Raw genomic sequence first — 17828 nt, 5'->3', positions numbered from 1 at the left:
CGACTACGACGTAGTTGACGGTCTGTGCTGTCTGTCTATCTCGCTTCGCCCACTTCTATGCCAGCTGACGACGCCGACGGTCGTAGCCGTAGCATTTCAGCGCACATCTAGATGCAAATTCGAGGCAATTCGTTCGTTCGGACTTCAAACAAACTTCTAACGCGGGAGTTCGATTCGTTTGTGCTGAACAGGAAAAAAAGCACACCGGAGGAACTACGGAAACTATGATACCCGTCTGCCAACCCGTCAAAAGCACGTCAAGCCCATGGCCCCTTTCCTTTCGACTCCTGTGATGTGCCGCTTTGCTAAGTTGCAAAAAAAAGACCTAAAATCGGCTCACTGGTGTTTTTTTATCAACCGTTGTTAAGTCGCTTTCTAGACGAGCCGTGCACAGTAGCAGTGCACATTGTGGAGCGCAAACTTTTAGACGCAAATTCCCCACTTTTTTAGAATGCAGTGTTTTGCATTCTATTCGTCGTGGTGGGAAAAATATTGATCGTTTTTATAGTTTAGTGCTTTTAGGCACCCGGCGAGCCTAGGCTTAGTAGGGAAATAACTCTTCCAGAATGACATTCTGCCGGATACGGGCAGGCGTCGAATGGAGGGCAAATTGTTTGCAAAGTAGCACACCTCTATTTATTGTAGGAAGGTATAAAGTAGGGTCGAGAAACACTAGCATTCATAAGAGCTAAGTTAAATAATACTTAAATCGATACTAGTCCTTAAACTAGCTTCTTAGAATTTTTTTGCAATATTTCAATAAATGGCATTGCATGAATGTAAACTATTGTGATGTGGAGACTCTTGCGTCCCGATACCTGTGACTGTTCTCTTTCATTTTATTCGCCAATCATCTTTCACTCTAGCGCCAATGGACTTGCGCCAAGCACCTGTCATACGGTCGCCTTCCGGTTCCGGCGAGACTGAACCCTCCCCAGACCGGAAGATCGAAGCCCCAACTCCCATCTCGGTCTGATGTCGGAACCAGACAAAATGACGAGACAGCAACAATATGGCGTCCGAATTGATCCCGCCTACCCCATCGTTCCCTTCGAATGAATAAACGAAAAAAAAGAAACTGCAAGAAGAGGACGGCCATCCAATCCTCTTTTTTACTATATTCTCTTCAATATTTGCATAGCAGGGCGAGAACAAAAATCCACTACTCCTACAACGAACAACATTCCGACGCCCATTCGATGCGGAACAGGAAGACCTATCGAGTCAAGTGACACGCTTTTCCGGCATCGTGACGATATCGATATCAACCGAAGAAAAAGTGCTGCCGTTTGGTGAGGCCCAAAAAATTCCACCACGTGCTCGGCCACCTTGTGCGCCTTCTTGGAAGCAATGGAACGGAATCTATAGCGCCCTACGCAGCGTGAGGGTCTTGCCCTGCACGGCAGCAACAGCTTGGAAGTCATATTTTATCCACTTGTCACCGTCAGTGCCACTGCGCGTGAATCAAGATTTACAAATTCATCATCAACAGCCTGTTTTTTTTTTCTTATTATGATTCATAAACAGACAGATAGGCGAGAGTGAAAGGAGGGAAAAGTCTATGGGTAGTAACCTACATTTTCAATGAACACTCTCGGCTTCGACAGCAACAAAGGACAAATGATATAGGACAACGAACGCCGTTGGTGTCAATTTTGTCAAGGATACTTTCGAGGCTCGGTACTTCTATAAATATTTCAAGGGTTTCGGTACTTCACCATCTTAAGCAGAGTTTGGTGTTATGAAGATTCCAAAACAAGAGAATATTAATTTTACTTTTTCATCCTGGGCTAATACATTTTCGAAACCAAGTATACTCTCATGGAAGTATCATCAATATTCATAGCAACTAAGCAGAGCTTCCTCATCGGCCAGTTGACCGAGTAGCCACAACAGGATGGCTAACAAACCCATCAGATATATAAGTGAAACGAAATGGGACAAATTTTTGCGGAATAATAAATATGAAAAACAAATCATATTAATCAGCGCATTTGGTTCCCCGTCTGTTTATCTGTGCATTTTTGTTTAAGCTTTCACCATACTATTTAACGAAAAATCATCAATCCTCCAATAAATAAACACCCAAATCGGACACAATTTTCCTCTCTTAACACCTAATCCCAGAAGGGAAACGAAAAAACCCTAAACACACACATCGACCACAAATGTGGCTCTCTAACGTGTTTGATCTGCTCTTCGGACGAAAAAGGAATTTCATTTTCATCCCAATTGCGTGCGTGTGAAGCATTTCCCTTCCTGCTGTGGCTGGCGATACAGGGAACGTGGAAAAAGCAAGACGTGAAACATCTGCAGAGCCGGAAAATTATCGGAATATTGTGCACGATTGCGGTCGAAAAAGACTCCTCCACTTCAAGCCTCGTGTTTCGTGTCGCCGGAAGAGGGAAAACTTAAACAGTACACGTGACCGGATCAAAATTCGAATGAAATAAATGTGAATGTTTTCCTGGATAAACTAAGGGATTCTTTGTTTATTGTTAAAACATTTATCTTAGGAAGAAGTCTCAAGGAAGTTGTTGAAGCCTTAAATGTCCAATTGCATGTACACTAAACATGGTCAGCATTTTTGTTCTCCTTTTTCTTCTTTGGTACCAGCCCTTGACCTTGACCTGCCTTATCTGGCTTACTTGACCTTATTTTATCCGTAGCTAGATTCTTAGCTCTGGTAGGTGATCGCTGAAGCTATCTATTTCTTGGATTGGGTCCAAAAATATGCTGGGTCACATCACATACGGCCACATGCTCCCAGTCTCATATGCTTCTCACACGGACTATGTCACAATTTTATTTGAGAGGGATAACGGATAAGCTACAGCAACACGGAGCTCTATGACTTCACTCAATTAGCACGACTGCACTTTGATACAGCGAATAAAACTTCGTTCGGCTGATGATGTCATGAGAGTGGCACCGGACGACCAAGTCCGAAAAATCCTTGTAGGTTGTCCACATAGATAGAGGAGGCTCTCGCTAGAATGTGTATGGGTATGGTATTGGATTGGCAGGACTTCTGCAGCAGCTCAAGATGGGATTCAATATCTGATCCTGTCGTGTGAAAGACTATAGCCGATGGCAATTTTGCTATTGGTTTCCCAAAATAAAATACATTGCGATTAAAATATAGCATTTCACAATAGAGTTCTCTAAACACACCAAAGGTGGTACTTCCACAGAATACGTTAAAATTAAATTCCCATCCACCATACCAGCAATCTAAACCATCATCAGTTCCATCTGTTGCACTTTGCTAGCTTTGTTCTGAATACGAAAGGAAGGATAGAAGCAAAACTGCATCTACTGCATCAAACAAATGCACCACATTTACTCCCCTACCAATGCAGACATAAAAAACCAGGTCCACATACACGTGGCTTTCTCTTTGTTACCGTCCACAATGTGCCGCAGTGCAAGGCAAAATCGACCGCGATTCTATTCCATACACGGTACCCCAACGAAGCACTGTGATGGCCCACCGTTCCCCTGCTTACTGGTCAGCCAGCTCCACTCTATCCTTTCACACCCCCGTCGAGAACAGCTAATATCATTTAATTCCATTTTTGCACCCTTTTTGGGCCGGGCTTTTTGTCTGTTTTTGGCAACAAGACAAATAGTATCCTCGTAGAGAGTGCAGATAGCAATGTAGGATTGTAGCAGCCAAGCGTTGGAAAATGCACCCTCCCAACTTCATGCTGCGCTCCACATTAACATTTTCCAACATCCGAGTAACAACTGGGAAAAGGACGGTGCGTAGGCAAGAGATAGCATAGCATAATGCGCATCAGAACGAAAGAGAACGATGTATGGGCTCAGCACCAACACTAACAACCATCACACTTCGGACGCCGGCGCATACAAACAAACGAGGGAGAAAAAAAGGACAAAATCGCAATGGGACGAGGATATGCAGACCGCAGAAAGGATCTTCTGCCATCGTGCGGCCGTGTGTGAGATGCTGTGTTTCACTCTATGCTTCACGCACACCACTGCAAAACGGGACGAAACGGCGTGTACGGATGGTGGCAATGGTAGCAAATGGTTTATCTGGTTGAACAGGTGCAAATGAAGGGAGACGAAATAAGCCCTCGTGCAGGTGTGCATTTCCCAAACGGAATATGTTCTGTGTTTTTCCTGTCCCTTTTTTAAACATGTTTAAGCCTTAATAAATTGAAAAAAAGTTCTAAACTTAAAATTAAAATATTGTTTACTCTAAATCAACTTACCTTTCGCGCTTTTTCATGGCATCGATGATGAGATGATTCAATCATCCCAGCAAGACCGGGTGTGCACGGTCGTGATCTAGAAAGCCGTTCTGGGATTGGTTTCAAGCGTCACACATCTCCAATGCTAATCGTCGTTATGCTAATCAATCCGATGTTTCACCGTATGCTTTGATCAGCTTTGGACACGCGTTCATTATTCTCATCGGCTTCTTCTCATATTTCTTCTCATCGGCAGCAGCGTTATTTACGAATCGCTAAAAATTGCTTCTATAAAACCGCATTTTTTTGTTGTTGCTCTTTTAACAAATACACACCCGCACGCACGCATCACCGATCGCGTTTCACAAATGTCAAGAGCCCTTATTCATACGGGTATTAATATAAAAAATATATTTTTAATTGTTTTCTATGAATGCGTTAAAACCAGTATTTTTATGATACCAAAACGCTAAATGAATTATTTTTTGCATCGAAGCCTCCAGCAAAATAATTCCCTGATCACAGAAATCGTTAATATTCAAACGAAAAACCAATTTCGTCTTCCCTTATGCTAACAATCTTAAAAATATTTATGCTTTTAATTTCCTGACTTGCTTTCCTTTATTTCCTCTTGTTTTTTGGATCGACTAGTGAATCAGAAAATGGATAAAAAAACGGGGAACATGCATTTTGGAGTACAAAGTAAGAAAATAGGCAGCAGAAGTGAAAAGGCACACGCAACGTACGTATGTATACGTGGTCACGACTCGGTACGCGTGCTATAGTATGCGTATGCATATGGATATTTCACTAACACACACACAGCAAACGGCACAACGTATACGTAGTAAGGCCCCCACAATCTTAACGTACAACTCTTTTTCATATGATGCATACGCTGTACAGTCGCCAGCCCCCGACGGCGATGCACTTGACGATCATCTCAACTACACCACAAGCTCACACAAGCTCGCACACACACACACACACACGAAGGTACACCTCCCTCTACACAAAACTCACGCACTATTGCTGTGGACGCAGAAATGGCACACAATTTTACACACTTGCCAAACCGACACTGAAAATGAGACGTTGTTCACTGATTCGCTTGTAGGCAGCTAGCCACAGCCTACTATTACCGCTGCTGCTTCTCATATCACGCGACACGAAATTAGCCCCGAAATTCGTTACTTTTACTCGATTGGAACGGAGTTTAAACGTTGACACACCACACGCATCAACAGCACACAATTCTTTCCACACACACAAACGCACACATTCCAGAGCAGCGCTTTGTTGACACTACACCAGGGCTGCTGCTTGGCTCGAAACGCTTTCCAACTGACCTTCCACGGGAGGCTCGCAAATGGTATGCCCCTTCGCAAACATCCGGCGAGCCAGCCTATGCAGCCGACCTGTTTGTCGACACCCACTTTGCTGCAATTCGATTGAATTTTCACACAGCAAATCACACAAACTGCACACTCTCGATATGCCACTGGACACCAGAATCGCGGACACACGTACCGTACTCGAAACACCACAGGCCGAAGCTACACTACTACTACGCCAACCATACACCAGGTACAACTGCTACCGTCAATTTCATTTCGGATTATGACCAAAAATTGGGGAAGTCCCATAGTTGCTAACTATGGAAGTGTAGGTGCTGCTTGCCCACAGTTTGCGGTGAGTTAGAGAGAGAGAGAGATTTAGAAAGAGATGAAGGGCTTCAAAACCGAGAGCCGACGATATCCGAACGGATTTTGTAAATACCTTGGGGTGTGCTGCCGTGAGCTGTCAAACTGACAATTCAATGGAATTTTTGAAAATATTTTTCCTTTTTTTTTGTAAACATTAATTTGTGTAATTTTGTGAAATGATTTTGATTTGGATTTTGAGAATGTGGAATGTTTTTTTATTAACACTTACCAGCTTCATCTCGCAAGAGAAATTCGCTCATCGATTGCGAATCGTTCGACAGTTTGGATGGGCCGGCTATTTCATCGCTTAAAATAGTCAACGCTTCAATCCGCTGGCGCAACGTTTCGTCTTCGCATTCATCTGGAAAAAGGGGTGGTGAAAGTTTATTGTAAAATGCATGAAAAAGCACTGCTCTAGAAGCGTTCTTTCAACACACCACACCAAAAAAAGCCCACACTAACGATACAAAACCACACTGAAGCTGGAAATGGAAATGCGTACCTAAACTAGTGAACAAACAATTACAGCAACAGGTTTACGAGACCGTTTATTTACTTTTATTAACATTCACTCCAACATTTTGTACATAAGTTTTTACATGTAGCATTACTAGATGTTAGGGCGTCGTATTTAAAGCGAGCTTTACGTTCCGCTGCGAGAAGCTATCCAAATGCGCCGACACCTTCAGCATCACCTCGGGCGGTATCCCTTGCAGTGATGGGCTGACGGTGGGTATGAACCGGTACACATGGTTCCGAAACGGTATGAGCAGATCATTCTTTACCTTCACCGCAAGCCCCTGCAGATACTGGTAGCAAAAGGGCAGCCGAACCGCATTGACCGCCGGTACGTGGTAGCTGATCGGTATTGCGGTGGAAAAGCCTGAAAGCCCGTGGTACGGTAGCAAGTTAACAATGAGCAAATCGCCACTGCAGAACGCAACCACCGTACAGGAAAGGTTGCTGCGGATGGCTTTCTCGTGTATTAGCTCCAGCTCTAAGTGGTACGAGCCGGCCCCCGCCCGGAACCAGTCCATCGGTAACCGGGTGGCGAAATGGTGCACGAGCCGTCTATCGAACGACCGGTAACAGTGATGTTTCTCCGACCAGATGGCGGAGGGCAGTGTGGCACCCTTGGGTATCAGACCGGTCTCGAGGGCGATCACGTAGATAAGTACTATCAGCAGATCGCTCCGGCTTATCTCCGTGACGTTTTTGCCCCGGTGGGTGAAAAAATAGCGCAAGGCCCGTTCGAGCGACGGTGCCAGCCGGAGCCTGGTGCTGTCCTCTACCAGAAGCGGATACGACTTCCATTCCGTGCACGGTGTTACCAGAATGGGTTGATATCCTACAATGAAAGCGACACAGAAATTACCCCCATGAGCACCAAGGGAAAAGCCAACCGTACAGTACAAAACTACAGGAAGGAACTACGTACGGGGAAGTGGGACAGATACAAGAGGGGATATGCCTTTAACGATACCAACACACCACAACGCACAGACACACACCCAGGGGAATGCGTCCCAAGCGAGCGTACTACCTCCCAAACACAAAACCCGTAGGAAAAAGCATAGCAAAGAGAGTCCTACCTTCCGCTTCCTCGGCAACCGTTTCTAGCGGGGATCGGCTTCGCTGCAGCTCATCGTTGAGATTTTGCAACGGAGCCGCCTTCTGTTCGCCGGTATCACAATCCATTGCGACGCCGCTATGAGTCAGCTATTGTACCAAGAGATCGCTTCCCCTGAGTTCCTATTCTTCCCGGGAGGTGAAGGCACAGTTTGAATGGTGTTTTTCAGCGCGTTTGCCTTATGCGGATGCGCGACGCAAATCAATTTTTAAATACAACTTAAACTGTGAACGGAAAGCAATAGGTGCGTTGCTATTTCTACAATTCTTCTGCTGTTGCTTTTGCAACTTTTTGAAACACAAGTGCAGCAATCCAAAACAGCTTCGGCTTTTGGCTTCGAGGATGGCAGTTCTGAATACCGCAACAACTGTCAAATATGATTGGGAGAATGATCAAGGTATATACATACACCTTGAGAATGATATGGATTCGGAGGCTGGATCACACGCGTCCAAGGTGGCCATATTGATTCCAGTAAGGAACATAATTTAAATTCATTTTGCATGCTTTTAAAAAGTTGTTGTGAAAATTATTTTAATATGAAATTTAAAAATGTTAGTTTCGAAGATTATATTTTCATTTATGTTTTCTTTTTGTAGAATAATTCTCTAACAACCTCGACCCTCAAATGTCAACGTTACATTTATTTTGACAATCCAGGCAACAAAATAGCCTAGCCTGTTGTATTTGTTTCTCAAGTCGCGTTCGATTTGTTGTTTACTAAAAAAAACACAATTTGTTTTCAAAGGGACTAATTTCCAATTGCATGGGTCGCATTTCTTCGCTCACTATAAACGTAAAATAATCCTCCAAATATAGCTCTCACACACGCACACATCCACCATGGACCGAAAACGACCGTAAGTACACCGGTGTAAACCGATCTAGTTTAACTTGCACTGAATGCTCACAGCCCTTGTTGCTCGCTTGTTTGCAGCATTTCCCGCATCACAAATCAGCAGCTGAGCCGGTTGATAGGCTGCCTGGAGTCGGAACCAGACGTTGCCCGAAACCTTGTACGGGGTCCACAGAACGGTTTCTGGCGCAAGGTTGCCAGCGAGCTGAACGATATAGGACCGTCACGTAAAGATGTTACATCGTGGAAGAGGGTAAAGCGAACATCGCTTTAGGACACGTTAAAATAATCTTACTAATCCGTATCCGTTTTGCTGTCCATTGGTTAGGCTTGGTTTGACTACAAGTGTAGTGCGAAGAAGCGAGTCATGCAATACAATGCGGCCATTGCGGCGGGCATCTATCCAAAGCACCTGTCCCCCATACACAAACGTGTGATAAAGCTGTTGGGTTTGGAGATTAAGAAAGCAAAGCTGACGGAGGACATCGGTTCCGGGTCGGATGATATGGTTAGCGAGGAGGCCACCCACTTTGACGCGGACCCAACGGATTCCAACATGGATGGGAGAGGAGGCGCAGGAGGTTTGATGCAGGACGGGGCAGTGTCCGACGATAATATGGACGAGGCACCAACGCCATCCGGCAACACGATCCGAGCGTGCCAGAAACGGTTGGCCAAACTTCCCAACATAACCATTAAAAAGCACCGCAACGATACGGAGGACCCGTTGGGAAACGGGGGCTACAGTAGTTCTGCACCTTTCGGCGCATCGGCCAGAAGACGGGCGAGGGAAGCCACCATTCGCAAAGCGCTCGAAACCAACCAAGCGCTAATCACATCGGTAAATGCTTCCCTAGAGGCCAGCAAGGAGTTTACCGCTGAGCTGCGAACGATGGCGAAAACGTTTGAAGAGATGAACGCGAACATGAAGCACGTGAGTGGCGTGCTGCGCAATTTAACGGAGGTATTGAAATCGAAATAAAAACGCAACTGGAAATTATGCTTATTGTTGCAACTGTTCGTACTCCATGCACATGTTGTGAAGCGCACAACAAACGGCAACGATAGTGGCGCATTCGAGAGGTTTGTACGGAATCGGCGGATTGCCAAGCAGGCATCGAAAACGCTCCTTTAATAGTTGAATCGACTCCTCCGCCACTGCTAATGCCCGTTCGTGCTGTTCGTTAAATGTGGCCTCAGGGCTGTTGCGTTTGGCGTCTTGCTTCGGTGTGATTAACCAGGCTTTAGAGGGAAACGTGGAGCTTGCTGCAAAAGGAGAGGAGAGAAAAAAAAGGTTAATATAATCGCGATACAGTTCAGTCGGTGGATTGAATTAGCCAGCTTACCCAATACCTGGCAGCCTGCACTACCGTCACTGTACTCCTCACTGAAATGGTCATCCAAACCCGAACTGGACCATACATACACATCGTTTATGGCGGCGCAGAAGCTTGCATTGGCGTACCTGATTCGTTTACTCTGATCGCAAATCTGGAATGGGAAGTGTCTGTTAATTTGGCAATCGGGTTTTCACGACGCATCCACCAAACCTACCATCAATGCAGTGAGACAGTACGCGCCATGCTTGTAGTAAAACAGATGCTTCTCTTCCGCCGGCTCAGCTATTTCAATGTGTGTCGTAATTGCGCACAATCCCACGCCACGCAGCTGAGGAAACTGTTCTAGGAAATATTGTTCCGCTTCCCGTTGCTCTTCGGCGTCTTGTGGATCCAGTAAGACATATTTGCTGTAGATCAAATCGTGTATTGCCGCTAGCGTTGGTAGAAACATCTGTTGAAACGCTTTCCGGGGCATCGCTTTGTAACCGCCAACGCCCGTGTCACTGGTACAGGTACCTTTGGCTAGGTATCGTAACGTGGCCGCTAGCTTTTCGTAAACCGTAGGCTCACGTTCAGTTGAGGCGGCAAGCTTTGGAAACACGCCCTCGTACAGTGTTTCAAACACATCTCGTGGCACGTGGAAGCATTTTAGGAACCTTAAAAACCGATACAAATGAGATAAATATTTTTTTTTTCGCAACTCTCTTACAGCAGATTTACCTTACCATTCATTGTCTAAATGGTACGGAATTGATTCCCGCGTACGATTGCGATCGGTAGAGGTTTCCTCATCCGTCCAGTGACCGTAATCAATGTCGTCCGATGAATATTCTTCGCTCGAGTCGGACACAAATAAAAGTGCCGGTATCATTTTACTGCCACTTTCTGTTTAAATTTACGTACTTTCAGTTGGTTTTCTCGTTTCGAAAGTGTTTTGTTTGCGTTTTTGAACGATTTGTTTACAAAACGGCTCTAGCACGGCATTTGACAGTTGGCAGCGCAAGGTGTATATTGAAAGGTGGGCTTCACGAACGATTTGCAGAAGCAAAGGTGTGCGGCAACAAATCTCTCGTGGATCACTTTAAATTCCGATACATAAGAGAAATAATTCTAGGCAGCTTTAAGAAAAATCTAGGTTAAATAAAGAGTAGAGTAGAAGAAAGATAGTCGATTACAAGATTAAGCAGCAAAATCTGGTAGAGCTTAGTCCCATGAAGAGCAGGGCAGCAGCTCGCTTACATGTAAGCGGTTATGCTTCCTCTCGAGCTTACTACCTAGCCCTAGCCCCATTAAATTGTGTCTACTACCTCAGACTTTTATGATTCAGACGATTCCAGCAATGCTAGGAGATCGCTCCGAGCATGAGTGTCCTAGGTTATGCTAACGGAAGACCCACTTACGAGCGACAGCTTCTAAGGACTATCTTTGGCTGAGAGATGTCCTGACGGTGGCCAACTCATCGAGAATCGAACATTTCCTTTGATTGAAGAAGCCAACATTAGACCGAATTTCATGGCTATGTCATTGCGCCATGCTTACACTTGAGCGAACCAAAATACAATAAAAAGAAAACCATTTCCACTTTCCTTAGTGATGGACATATACGTATATTTACCATTAATGTGTTCTACCGTTTTTTTTTTTTGAATGTATGCAATCAATAATGTATATGCGGGACAATTTTCACAAATCCTCCTTCTTTGCCACTTTTTGTTTCCGTTTTCCGGGACGAACATTCAAGAGCGAACTACTCGCGATGCTGGAACATTCCTTACGAAGCGAACTGGAATTAATCGAGACGAATCAAACAATTCGGCAGCCGTCCGTAGACAAATGCTGAATGCTAACCTGGACCGCCCTTCTGGTGGGGGGGATGGCTTCCTGTCGAAGGGAACCAGCCACCTCGCGAGGGGAGCAAAAACAAACAGTAGCCACACTCTCTACGCCGGTGTCAGTAGTAAGTGGGTGAAAAATCGGGGGCTTATGAACGTTATACCAAATAAAAACCAACCCCACCGTCGTAAGCGGGGCCGTACCATGGGCATGATTATTCATCGTATACTCTCTCGCACTACCGGGAAAGCATTAGCATGCGGTCGTCGCCATCATCGTCCGGGGGAAAGGGGGGGAGGTGGTTTATTTTCGCGATTTCTTGCTCTTGTGATGGTGGTTACTGTCGCGGCTGTCGTCCCGCGAACGCTTGTGACTGCTGCTGCTGTTGTGCTTGCTGTTGCTGCTGCTGCCGCTGCGGTGCTTATCGTTGTGTTTGTCCTTGTGATTCTTATCCCGACTGCTGCTATGCTTGGAGGAGCTAGAGAGGCGCAGTGAGGAGAGGGAAAGAGAGAGAGAGAGAGTGAAGAAAAACGGTTTAGCAAAGGAAGGACCTCCTGGTTCACGCTGATTGCATTTGCTTTAGCAGCTCTAGCAACGGTGACCGAAATTTAGCACAAGATGGAAGCGCTGGAAGGATATGAGTTGTTATACATGTTAAGTGGGGTAAAAGTAATTGAGTCTTTAACTTATTATATTTGTAATTATACTGGGGTCAAGACGAAGGATCATCTCGATCATCGATAACCCGGAAGAACGAATGCCAAATGCCCGCAAATGCATCGAGAAGTTAAAGACTCAATTCCCTTTTGCAGCACACCGTTTCAGTTACTCTAATGACCTGCGATTGTGTTCGTGTCGTTTCTTCGATGTAGCTACTCCTCGATCACGCCTGCCACGATCACCATCATCATCATCATCATCATCCCAATCCGAAGATCAAATGATCGAAAGCATGCGTAGGTGAAATTAGTATGTATATTAACGGGTGAGAGAAAGCGAAAACTGTTGTGTGCGATTTGCATTTTAAAACAATGTCCAATGATAGGGAGAGATAAGGGCAGTGCACGCTTCAAATTTTGCAAGCTGTACCACAGGGCCGCCATAAATTCGCACACGCAACTTACCTATGATGGGACCGTTTCTTTGACGAATTGCGATCAACGTAGTCGTCCTTTTCGCGGTTCCGATCCTCTTCGGCTGCTTCCCGCTCCAGATCCGACCAATCCTTGCCCGATTCCTCGTCCGAACCGAGATCTAGGAAGGGAAAACAAGCGCGTTAGGTGATCGTTTTCGTTCACACACACCTCCCTCTCTCGTTCTCTCTCTCTCCATTACCTTCTTCACTTGCATCATCATCATCCTCGGACGCTTCGGAGTAATCCTCGGAATCGGACTCCTCCTCATCATCATCGTCGGTCGGTTCGTACGCATCATCCTCCTCATCTTCCGTCTCACTGTTTGCCTCAGCCTCGCCCTCCGATTCCGGGTCGAGGAACGTCCAGCCACCGCTGTCAAAGAATCCTTCCGGATCGTCCGTAATCGTTTTCATGATCTTTGCCCAGTTCAATGACTGTATACCCTCCGAGTAGCGAATATCGCACGAACTGCGAGAAATAAAAGTTATTTTAAACTAGCAAACTAGCCCTGCTACAACCTTCCACACCGCTTTTACGCACTTTAACCACTCCTTCACGTGATCCAGCATGTTCATCGGTATCGCGTTGACCATCGCAATCTTCTGCTGATAGTTCTTGAACACGAATATCATGTCAAAGTTGCGCAGATGAAACTGGACACGCTCAAAGTGCACCAGCTCGACGTCCTCGAGCGTAATGACGAACGGCGGCCATTCGGTCAGATTCACCAGACTGCCCGACGTGGGCTGCAATAATACTGTGCTGCGGAACGGTGCACCCGGAAATCCGAGCTCCCGGAACGGGGTGTCGAACTCGATCTGTTGCTTCGTCATCATCTCCACCTTTTCGCAGAAGCTTTTGAACGCCGTCTTGAGCTTGTGGCGAAGCTCACGCTCCGCCTGCTCGGCAGCCAAATCATCCCGATCGTGCATGTGCTGATGTTTGCCCAGATCGGTCGTAATTTCGCCGACCTCGGTGTAAAACTGCACATCCAGATGCTTCTTCTTGCCGAACATGATGGCGTGCTTTAGGTGGAAGTGCAGCAGAATGATCATTTCACCATCGCACGGTTGAAAGAATGCGCTCTTGATGTTGTTGTACAGGATGTCCACCTTGTCGCCCCGGACGGACGTGTAGCGGAAACCGTTGACGTGCGCCTCGAGCGAACCGGTCATACGCTTGCTCACGATGTTCGGTCGAATGTAGAGATCCTTCAGCTTTGGGTTGCCCTTGTTTTGTGACATTACCAGCGTGTCCTGCTTGACCAGATCCTCCTTTTCGCGCTCTTCCGCTTCGCGTGTTTTGAACCGCTTCTGAACCTCCTTGATGAGCCGGAATGCTGTGTTAAGGTTGGACGAGGGGGCCGCTATCTCTCCCGGCTCTTTCGTGTTTGTCGAACGGTAGGTACTGGAGGAGAAAAGCGGGAAAAGTGTTAGCACGGGACACGGCCACCTCGACACTGGTCAACACTTACACCTCTTTCACAAACGTCGCATCGGGATTGGGATACATGCCGGACTCATTGCGACCCATCGTCGCTCCCGGATGGAAGAAATTGATACGCAAGTACGTGTAATCGCCCTCGACCGACTGGGAAATGTTCTTGATGGTCGAGATGTGGAACGGAACCGGAACACCGAAGATTGGCATAATGACCGTTTCATACTTTCGATCTGGAACCAACGAAAACCCATAACGTCATTACGTGATGGCGACCATTCATCCCATCAGCCAACACCACTTACCAACATACAGCTTCAATTCTTTCACCTCCGGCTCGCGCGGCATCTGATTGACACTCTTGTACGAAACGGTCGATTTGCGCACCTTTTCCGCCTCCTTACCGCCCGCCTGCTTAGCCAACCGCTCCTTCGCCTTCTCGTTCAAAGCGATCGCCAGCTCCTTCTGATGCTGCTTGCGCTTCTCCTCCGAACTTTGCTCGTTGCGCAGCTTGCTCTCCAGCACCGTCGATCGCTTACCGCTGCGGCCCAAAATTTCCGGCGCCTGTTCCGTGTCCTTCTCTTCCTCCTCCTCATCCTCCTCATCGTCATCCTTCAGGAAAATTCCAATATTTTTGATCTTCTTCTTCGACTGCGTCAACACGACCGCCTGCGCTTCATCCGTCACCAGCACCGTGTCGCCGATGAACAGCGCGTACACCTTCGACTCCTTGTCGGATGCTTCGGAGTTTTCCAACCCGGCCAGCCCCACATTAAGGCTGAACACCATACCCTTCTTCAGCACCGCCACACACTTCGGTCCGATCGTCATGGAGTTTTCGCGGAACTCGAGCCCCGTCGCAAAGCCGAACGTTTTCGTCAGCTTGTCCACCAGCTTCGGTTCTTCCTTCTTCGCGTACTCCAACCCCAAATCGTAAACCTCCGAGAGGCGCTTGCCGGGGACAAGATTTTTCAGCAGTTCCTCCTCGAGATTGAGCAGAAAGTTGTAGTGCTTCTGGATGGTGTCGGTCGGGTTGACGAGCAGCGTGCGGACAATGTTCGAGCAGTACGATTTGTACCGTGCGCCCAGCGCACAGATGATCGAACCGAAGTGGAGATAGTTTTTGTCGCTGAACGCACTGAACTTGAGACTGTAGTTGCCGCCGGACTGTATGATGGCCGGATAGCACATGTCCAGCTGGTTCGTATCCACACCGCTCACGTACTTCTTGTCGGTAAGGGCCGATTCGACGCCTTCCGCTAGCTTCACGTGCTTCACTTTCTGCAAAAGGGACAATGCCATTCATAAACAAACCGTACACATGATCGAGTCACCGCCTATTTCCTTCCCTGCCATTACCTTATCCGCATCGATAATTTCCATGATGTGATCCTTCAGATACTTGTTGAATACGTCAATCGTCACGAGACACGCCTTCTTGATGGTGGACAGCTCCGAGTCCTCCTTCGGGCACATGATGTATCCCATCGGCACACTTATGTCGACGTTGGTAAGATGCTTATCCTTCAGGAATGCGCGCCAATTCTCACAAAACTCGCCCGGGAAGTTATCCTTCGTAAACACACCCACCGTCTTGCCGGCTTTCGATGCCTTCATCGCCTCGTACAGCTTTTCGTAGTTGGCTTTATCCTTGTCATTCTAACGGGGGAGTGAGAAAGAGTGAAGGCACATTGCCATTAGCAAACTTAATCCGATGCGGAATAGACGCGGATGACATATCGCGCGTGGAATGCTCGCTTGCCCACCAACCTTGTCCCGGATGAGCAGACGAATCGGTGGCAAACCATCTTCCGAATCTTTTTCAATTTGCTTCAGAAACTCGATCTTCTTCTTGCTGGTCAGAAACAGGATGGCATTATCGCAAAATATGCTGATCGTGTCGGTTAGCTCGTAGCCGAACAGCCAGGTCTGCAGTGACGTCGATTTGCTGTAGAACGTCTCCTCATCCACACCGACCGCCGTCATGATGCAGTCCACCTTCGACAGCGAATCATCGTGATTGAATTCCGGATCCTGTGGAACGAACGAAAACAGAGGAGATTTCGTTAGAAAAAAAAGCCACTCTGGTGACACCTCCGGGCTGCAATGATGATGGTGTTCCCCTACCTTCCAGTTTGCGTACAGCCGCTTTATCCGCCGGAAGAAGCAGTCTTTGTCCAGCGCAATGTTCGACATCTTGTTGTGCCCGAAGTGTATCGGCCGCTTCTAATTACCGCAGGGAAATGGCCCCTATGCGTACCGTTTACCACAGATTTCGCACTACGCACAAATTATGTTGCCGCAAACAACACACACACACACCTCTCTCTTCACTTTAGCATGCAAAATGTGAGTGCAACTAGCGTCTCCGCCAACTGTCATCCAGCAGAACGGAGGAGGCTTTGGACAGCACAGGCACACAGCACGAGTTTCAGCAAATCCGGCCCTCTTTTTCGGGGACTTTTGTTTTCTAGCAAGCGCACACCGGAACTAGCGGCACGGAATCGGCTGCACACATGCCTTTACAGCTGCTGGGCCAGCGCGCACATACACACACACACACACACGGAGGCCGGACGGCACGATTTGCGACGGAGTGCACGGCTTGCAAATAAATAACAATATGGCGACGGGTGCTTGCTTTGAGCGCGCGTTTACAATTCCGCCGGTGGGTTTAGAACCGCTAATTTTTGACTGAACATCTGCCAGCGACGGGTTCGCGCCCATTGCACAGATTTTGACATTTCTTTTTCAGGGTCAGCTGGTGAGAAGCTGGGTGAGCGTGAGATGTTTGTGAGCAATTTCATGCTCATTCGTCTCATTTTTCATATTTTTAGTCTAAAATAAAGAGTTTCGGGTGCAGTTCGACGTGAAAATCTAATTTTAGGTTTTTTAGGCTAAAATCTGAATACAAAACCCTCTCCCAAACACTCACTTTTCGAGAAATGAACTATTTTGATGAACATATAATTTAAGGCTTTCAATTTACTTGTTGAACAGTGTGAACAATATTTTGATTTCGGAATTACTTCAGATGATTTAGTATTACCTCTGGTGGTTAAGAGGCGATGTTTTTGACTCAAATCACAATTAGAAGAATAATCAGTCCCTGTAGGCAGATGTCCTTGATGTGTTGTGCACGATTTTGGTTTCACGAACAAAATAAAAATCTGTACTTAACGTTTTCATTGAAAATTTAAGAGTATATCCTTTTTCTTTAATTCGGATCCCCCCTGAATTCAGCAAATAATTTCATACGACGTTGTCCAGTTAGATCCATATTAAACCATTTTGAAGTTCCGTCGTACAACAAAATCGCTCGCAAAATTCATACTGTTATATCTCTTAAAAAAATGTTGAAAAAAATCGTATTTGATTGTCCGTCTATTATTCGGACTGTAAGAATTTGTTAAACTTTTTGCAGCATTTTTCCGACCTCTTGTATGCTTTTCCGAGCATTTTCTGCTGTGAGAAAACCTATGGTAAATTTTTAATTTTCATATTCATTTCGGCTAGTTTTTTTTAAACCGATCTCAAATTTTATTTCCCGCTAGAGGGCGCACGCGTTTTGTCGATTGGGCAGTATGTTTGCTGGTGCATGCACCATAAAAACAACTTAGAAAAGGCATCTTCAACGCTCTCACCCTCTCCCTCACACAAACAGCGT

General features: G+C 46.4%; 5 protein-coding genes across 12 annotated transcripts in view; 1 reads left to right on the top strand and 4 right to left on the bottom strand.

Moving 5' to 3' along the window:
- Positions 1-5842, bottom strand: part of LOC118513483 (AF4/FMR2 family member lilli-like) — a 132668-nt gene extending 126826 nt beyond the window's left edge. For 2 of the 8 annotated variants that reach the window (XM_036059294.1, XM_036059302.1), the window contains exon 1: positions 5244-5799. The gene's annotated coding sequence lies outside the window, so the exon portion shown is untranslated. Of the gene's footprint in view, positions 1-5093; positions 5218-5243 lie in introns of those variants that run through there. The other 6 variants (XM_036059300.1, XM_036059301.1, XM_036059297.1 and 3 more) reach the window with 5 other exon arrangements.
- A 606-nt stretch (positions 5843-6448) lies between these two features.
- On the bottom strand, positions 6449-7941 carry LOC118513489. Its single transcript, XM_036059312.1, has 2 exons — positions 7519-7941; positions 6449-7274 (listed from the first exon to the last, which is right to left on the bottom strand). The coding sequence occupies exons 1-2, from the start codon at positions 7622-7624 to the stop codon at positions 6544-6546; spliced, it is 837 nt and encodes a 278-aa protein (XP_035915205.1). The 5' UTR covers positions 7625-7941; the 3' UTR covers positions 6449-6543.
- A 264-nt stretch (positions 7942-8205) lies between these two features.
- Positions 8206-9413, top strand: LOC118508847. Its single transcript, XM_036048598.1, has 3 exons — positions 8206-8416; positions 8494-8665; positions 8741-9413. The coding sequence occupies exons 1-3, from the start codon at positions 8400-8402 to the stop codon at positions 9392-9394; spliced, it is 843 nt and encodes a 280-aa protein (XP_035904491.1). The 5' UTR covers positions 8206-8399; the 3' UTR covers positions 9395-9413.
- Positions 9392-10736, bottom strand: LOC118508846 (putative nuclease HARBI1). The gene is made up of 4 exons (XM_036048597.1): positions 10478-10736; positions 9967-10408; positions 9759-9903; positions 9392-9678 (listed from the first exon to the last, which is right to left on the bottom strand). Exons 1-4 carry the CDS (start codon positions 10621-10623, stop codon positions 9416-9418), a joined length of 996 nt encoding a protein of 331 aa, XP_035904490.1. The 5' UTR covers positions 10624-10736; the 3' UTR covers positions 9392-9415.
- Positions 10737-11327: 591 nt separating this feature from the next.
- Positions 11328-16822, bottom strand: LOC118512697 (FACT complex subunit spt16). Its single transcript, XM_036057511.1, has 9 exons — positions 16289-16822; positions 15932-16195; positions 15521-15820; positions 14467-15442; positions 14196-14394; positions 13262-14128; positions 12921-13189; positions 12710-12839; positions 11328-12063 (listed from the first exon to the last, which is right to left on the bottom strand). The coding sequence occupies exons 1-9, from the start codon at positions 16355-16357 to the stop codon at positions 11889-11891; spliced, it is 3249 nt and encodes a 1082-aa protein (XP_035913404.1). The 5' UTR covers positions 16358-16822; the 3' UTR covers positions 11328-11888.
- Positions 16823-17828: the final 1006 nt, after the last annotated feature.

This window comes from Anopheles stephensi, chromosome 3, assembly GCF_013141755.1.
Source record: "Anopheles stephensi strain Indian chromosome 3, UCI_ANSTEP_V1.0, whole genome shotgun sequence".
Lineage (NCBI taxonomy): Eukaryota > Metazoa > Arthropoda > Insecta > Diptera > Culicidae > Anopheles > Anopheles stephensi.
Note: the sequence above shows the minus strand (reverse complement) of the source record. Positions and strands in the feature narration are given on the sequence as shown.